Below are 6628 nucleotides of genomic sequence, written 5' to 3'. Positions count from 1 at the left end.
CAGAGGCGTAAACGTCGCTTATTGGCTCGGCTCTGGCCAGCAGCGGGGCCCTTATCTAACACGGGACAGCTTCTGGATTCTTCTCACAGAAGCCACCCCTATGGCCCCTGTTACCCAAACCTTGCCACATAAACCCGCTCCCGCTTCTGGTGCGGGACACCCCAACCCACCCCATCCCCTCCCCACAGCAGCAGCCCTGCTTCTGCGTGCATGAAGCCTGCGCTTGCACTCCTGCCTCTAGCTTTAGCTACGGGCACAGCTTTATTTGACCTGTCCCCGTAGCTTCTGGGCTCGGGGACCTTTCCTCAGCCAGCGAGGAGCAGAGCAGCACAGCGAGCGCCTCACGCTTTGCCTGCACTACCCGGGAGGCAGCCCCACCGCGGAGCCGTGCCGCAGCCCGGCACCACCCGAGCTGGTCGCTGGCCCTATTGCTGACCCTAAACACAGCTCCAGATCCCTCTCCTGCCTTGTCCTTCCCTGCTCTCCTCCATCCCTCTCCTCTCCCCTCCTCTTCCCCGTCCATCTCCTCTCTCCCCCCCCCTTCCCCCGCGCAGGCGCCGGGCGGGTGGAAGATGGCGGCGCCCGTGGACCTGGAGCTGAAGAAGGTAACGGGCGGCCCGGGGGGGCCCTGCCCAATGCCCCCTGCCCGCCCGCATGAGGCAGCGCTGCCCTGCTGGCCCCTTCCCCTCCCGCAGCCCCCGGCCCGGCCGCCCCAGCCTCTCCTTGTGGTTTCTCTCTCCCCCCCCGCAGGCTTTCACGGAGCTCCAGGCTAAGGTGATAGACACGCAGCAGAAGGTGAAGCTGGCCGACATCCAGATCGAGCAGCTGAGCAAGACGAAGAAGCACGCACACCTCACCGACACCGAGATCATGATGCTGGTGGACGAGACCCGCATGTACGAGGGCGTGGGCAGAATGTGAGTAGCCCCCGGTGCGAGGCCTGGGCCTTGTGTTCCTCCGTACCGCTGGTAAATGGCTGGTGGGTGCCTCTTTGTAGGCAAGCGAGGTGGCAGCCCGGTAGGTGAGGAGATCTTCGTGGTCTCTGTATATAAAAGGCCTCCAGGCTGCTGTCTCTTGGGAGAGGTTTCTTCTTGTTATGAAGAATGTGGCAGCTTTCCCTCCCCTCAGGATTCCCTCGGTCTTTCTGGGAGTACAGTGAAGCTTACTGGGGTTTATCAGTCGGGGTTTGCTGCTTTATCCCTTTAGGAAGGACTGTTAGGAGCCCCCCTGGTACTTCTGCTCGTGTTGGCTTGCTGGCTCTGCTGCTCTCCGTGATGGTCTCGTTTGCCACGACTTTGAATTTTATAATCTCAATTAGCAAAACAAAGTTCTAAGGACAAGCTGCATTTGTGAGCAGCAAGGGAGGCTCTCGCAGTCTGTCCAGCTGCGATTGTTCCGGGTATAATTTACATCGGACTCTGTGGACAGCACCCACGTGCAGCTCACGTGCTCAGGCCTTTGCTGACACACATGTTTGTCTGCAGGAGAGCACTTTGCAGTGTCATGTCAGTGCTGGCTTGTCTGGATTTAAACCTTGAAAGTGAGCATGGGTAGTCCCAGCGCACCCATGGAAAGCTACTGCCACGTGTTGGATGGTTGCTGAAAGAAACACCTTAAGCTAGAAGTGATATGTTTTGGTTAACATTGCTGATGCACCTCTGTTTGACTTCAGCAGTCCCTTGTAGAAGTTCACACAAGCTGGTTTTAGATCTGGAATGCAAGCTTACTCACTGAATGGTGTGGCTCCCAGTAAATAAATGTCTCCATGTAGATGAACTAAATTTTGGGTTTGCGTGGAGATACCAGTGACCTGGAAAGGAAATAGATTTTGGTCTCTCGCAGGAGGTGACTGGTGCAACCTGGTCAGACTGGAGGCTGTTCATTTTTGTCACAGAGAAGACAGACTGAAGGTAGATAATTCAGGAGTTGTCAACTTTTTTTTTTTTTTTTTTTTAGGGCTTTTTTAAAATCTGAAAGCAGAGAGTACTTCTTCAATATGGAGAAATGCTTCAAGATTCCTTAAAAGCATGAGTGTATCAATCTTTACAGCAAAGTAATGTTGCTTGTGAATGAGACGGTGTTTCCTTGCTAGCTGAAATGCGTTGTCCTGCTTTCTGCTTCCAGCTTATCAGTAAGAGACACTCACCTTCTTTGTCCCCGAAACCACTTATATTTTCTCTGTGTGCAGCAGCTGTTGGAGTGACAGTCTTTTGGGGAATTTTCTCTTGCTTACTTTTCAATGACCAGATAAGGTGGTTTAGACTCTGCTAGGTGGCTTTGTGGTCCTGGAGGATTGTAGAGGTGCCACCAGAAAAATATGGTTTGTGTTATGAAAGTATTTAAAGCCTGAACTTTTAAAGAATTTTGTTGTGGTAGTCATTATGTAAATTCGGATTAAGAGAGTATTCTGTTCGCAATACTGAATAAGTTATTTATATATATATTTTTCTTCCCCTTCTTTAGCCTGATGCAGTATTTATGTGAGCTCAGCCTATTCTGGCCATGGGGCTGAAATCTGCCTTGCAAATTGGTAGCTGTGTTTTTGTATGCTCTGTGTCACTTGCTAATGTAATGAACTCACACCAGGGACACAAGGCTCTTCCTGGAGCCCACTCCATCCCGTCATAGAAAACTTCTGGCTGAAATCCGGGCATTTGGATAAATTGGTTAAAGCTGTGCTTGAGCAGGAATTAAAATCCAAGGGCAGTCTGGCCATTTATATTTCCAAGGAAGTGGTCATTACAGTTGTTTTGTCTTTGTAATCTGTGTTCTATAGAGTGAAATTGGAGACTTAAAAACAAACAAAGCAAAACAAACAACAACAAAAACACACACACACAAAACACCTTGTTGATTTAATTGGCTTGTATGGATATGGGTTTTTACACACCTTTGGGTGCTGGTGATGTCTTCAACATCTGTGATTTGTTTTGCACAGTTTAGCATTATCTCATGTGACCAAAAGAGGCATAGATGTTTTCTGTAAATAATGTTAGAACTCCAGTAGATTTCAGGTATGCAGAAAAGATTGGTGTTGGTGTCAGTATCAGCTCTGGTAATTGGAGCTCTTCTGACAGCTTGCTTGAATAGCTAAATTCTTGAAAGTAGGTTTGGTGCTTCTGTTCCTGCACTCAACTTTTTTTTCTTGTTTTACTTCACTTTTTTTTTTTTTCCTTCCGTCTTCTTTTCTTCTTTAACCCACTGAAACTGCTGCTTAGAATCTGACTTCTGATAATTTTTTTTCTTCAGCTAAATTAATATGTGGTGTGTGCATGAGGGTAGCACATGCACTTCTATTGAATGAACTACTCCAGGTCTTTGTGGAAGTGAAAGGTCTGAGGCACAGTAGTGATGTGATGCATCCTGGGAAGAAGTCTGCCTAGTTCTGTATTTGTTTCTGCACTACATGGACCGTAGTTGTGTGGTTTCTGTGCTCTGAACCTAGAGCCTGAGCCTGCTTCCTTTCTGAGAGGCTTTTCTTGCACCACTAGTGAATGTGAAAGTCCACTTGTTCCAAAACTTGTGTGGGTGAGTTCGTTTTTAGTTCTTATTTAGTTATTATTGCAGTGTGTATAACACGCACAAGCCTTACTGGGCTGCACATGTGGTGCTTGATTTACTTTTACTATAGCTATTTTTGTTTCAACACAAGAAATGTCAGTGCCACATAGTATGAGATGATGAATTGCTGTGTACTGTACATGTCTATGAGGCTAGGATATCATCTGAGTAGTGGCATTGTGCCAAATACATTGCAATTTTCTTACTTCATACTCTTTCGAAAGGCTTGTTACGTAGCCTGAGACAACTACTGCTGTGCTGGACTTCTGCTTAAGCTATTTGTGAACTGATATCATCATACTGCTTTGAGAACTATGCTGAAAGTTTAAGTTTCAGAATCCTGTCTGAATATTCAGACCTTTCCCTTTACATTCTTTTAACTATTAACCTGTACAAGGTTCTTATTTAGAGAAGAAAAATGTCAAGGGCTTATGCGAGGCACAGTGAGGACAGCACTTCAATTTTTCATGCCATGCCAAAATAGATGCTCAGTTTTGGTTTGACATTGCTTTATCATCAGAGTTCTCTCATTTGTTGTGGAAATACACTTAAAAATAAAGTGCAGGAAAGTGAAAATCAAGCAAATACTGCAGCACAACTTTATATTCAAAGTTTTCTGTGAGTATACCATTTTATGGGAACAGCTGTAATGGTCTAGTTTTCATTGTTTCTTCTAAAAGTGACTCAGATTTTTGGTGGAACCATCCACAAGTGAAAGCTGAGGGAGGATTAAACGTTCTTGATCATTTGTGAGATTTAAATGCATTCCTGTCTTTAGCATGAGCAATCACTCAGGTGATGACACTTTTTTGGATACAGCTGCAAGGGCTGATTTTATTGTTGTTTTTTTGTTGTTCTGTGGATGGGATTGGTGTTAGATTTTACCACCACAGATCACTGCAGAATATGGTAGCTGTACCTTCCTGCTCATACTTCAAAAACTCAGAGAAGTGATGGACATGCAAGGCTTAATCCTTATGGTTCAGTTACTAACTATAGGTCGGTCTGTGAAATCCGAGTGGCTCTCTGTTGCCCATCTCTTCAGATAAGGCTTTGTCCAGAGTTCAGGACTGAAGCCCAGCTGCTGAGAGGCTGATGGGTGCTGTAATACTTAAATGAATCCCATGACAAGCATGTTGCTATCAGCCTCTGGCTAATACATAGATGATAAAATTAAATCTTCCTTATCTTGTTCAACATCTTCATCGACAACCTTGATGAGGGAATAGTGTCCACCCTCAGCAAGTACAGGGATGACACAAAGCTGGGAGGAGTGGCTGACACGCCAGAGGCTGTGCTGCCATCCAGCGAGACCTGGACAGGCTGGAGAGATGGGAAGGGAGAAACCAAATGAGGTTTAACAAGAGCAAGTGCAGAGTCCTGCACCTGGGAAGGAACAACTGCATCAGTACAGGCTGGGGGACGACCTGCTGGAGAGGAGCTCTGAGGAGAAGGACCTGGGGGTCCTGGTGGACAACAGGTTGGCCATGAGCCAGCACTGTGCCCTCGTGGCCAAGAGGGCCAACGGGATCCTGGCATGCACTGAAAGGAGTGTGGCCAGCAGGTCAAGGGGGGTGATCCTCCCCCTCTGCTCTGCTCCGGTCAGGCCTCACCTGGAGTACTGGGTCCAGTTCTGGGCTCCCCGGTACAAAAAAGACAGGGAGCTCCTGGAAAGAGTCCAGAGGAGGGCCACAAAGATGAGATGGGGCCTGGAGCATCTTCCCTATGAGGAAAGGCTGAGGGACCTGGGGCTGTTCAGCCTCGAGAAGACTGAGAGGGGATCTCATCAATGTTTACAAATATCTGAAGTGTGGGAGACAGAAGGATTTGGCCAACCTCTCTTCAGTGGTTTGTGGGAACAGGGCAAGGGGCAATGGCCACAAGATGGAGCCCAGGAAGTTCCGCACCAACATGCGAAAGAACTTCCTCACGGTGAGGGTGACGGAGCACTGGGACAGGCTGCCCAGGGAGGTTGTGGAGTCTCCTCTGGAGATATTTGAGACCCATCTGGATGCCTACTTGGGCATCTAAGGATTTTGCTCTAAGGAACCTGCTTTCACAGCGGCGTTGGACCCGATGATCTCTTGAGGTCCCTTCCAACCCCTTCAATTCTGTGATTCTGTGATTTTGCTGTTGAAAAAGTCAAGATTTCATTTCCCACAATGTCTAATTAAGTAGAATCAATAATGTGAGAGAAGAGTACCATTGGTATCAGTGGTTCTCAGTTAACTGCTGGTGGTAGAGGGATCCAGGGAGTTTAGACTGCTGGATTCTGCTTCAAGATCAGAAAGGGAGCTTGTTCTGATGGTTCCCTTGCCGGCTTGGCATCTTTTGATGTCTCAAAGATGTTCTTCTTCCCTGTTCCCCCACTTGGTTCTTGATCTTACTCCTGCTGCCCTGGGCTGCTCACTTGTAATCTGGATATTGTGGTCTAGTTATAGCTCTCTTGCCCTGCTGCTCTATGTAATTACCCCATGACACACCGAAACTTTAGAGAAGAAAAGATTTTCATAGCTTGCATGCAAAATGCTTATCTGCTAAATTCCAGGAAATAGCTGCATTTTTTTTTAACAAAAAACAAGGACAAAAAAACAGCTTTGACAGAGAACTGGTGTAGAATGGACACATCAGATAAGTCAGTGTTTATCAAATGTATACGCAACAGAAGAAAATAGTCTTAAAATATAAATAGCGGCTAGCTTAAAAAATAGCTGCTTTTCTCAGCCTTGCTCAGAACCTCTTGTTTGTGCTCCCCTACCTACTCTGTGAGCATTGTGATAGAAGGTTAGTGAGTGAAGGGCTGCAGTTTTTACTTGATGGTTGTCTCCCTTGCCTGGAAATATGTAATTCTTCAGGAGTACATTTCTGTTGGGTCTTTGAGTATGAAATTCAGACAAATCTGTTCCATTCGTATCTTCTTTTTCCATAGTATTTTCCCTACCTGTTACCTCAACAGGGGCTCCTACAGAGGAAAGAGCTACCTGGGTAGATGTAAAGGAGATAAAATCTCAACTTAGAAGATAAGAGGCAGAACCAAGACAGACTACTTGTGCAGGCTGCCATTCTA

The 6628-nt window shown here is 46.7% G+C and overlaps 1 protein-coding gene across 1 annotated transcript in view; it reads left to right on the top strand.

Annotated features, from left to right (window-relative positions):
- Positions 1–439: 439 nt before the first annotated feature.
- PFDN1 (prefoldin subunit 1) overlaps positions 440–6628 on the top strand; it is a 31505-nt gene continuing 25316 nt past the window's right edge. The window contains exons 1-2 of the mRNA XM_082771891.1: positions 440–605; positions 751–917. Coding sequence (XP_082628017.1) covers positions 573–605; positions 751–917 — 200 coding nt within the window. The 5' untranslated portion in view covers positions 440–572. The remainder of the gene's footprint in view (positions 606–750; positions 918–6628) is intronic.

Source organism: Aythya marila, assembly GCF_965140915.1.
Source record: "Aythya marila genome assembly, chromosome: 14".
NCBI classification, from domain to species: domain Eukaryota; kingdom Metazoa; phylum Chordata; class Aves; order Anseriformes; family Anatidae; genus Aythya; species Aythya marila.
Note: the sequence above shows the minus strand (reverse complement) of the source record. Positions and strands in the feature narration are given on the sequence as shown.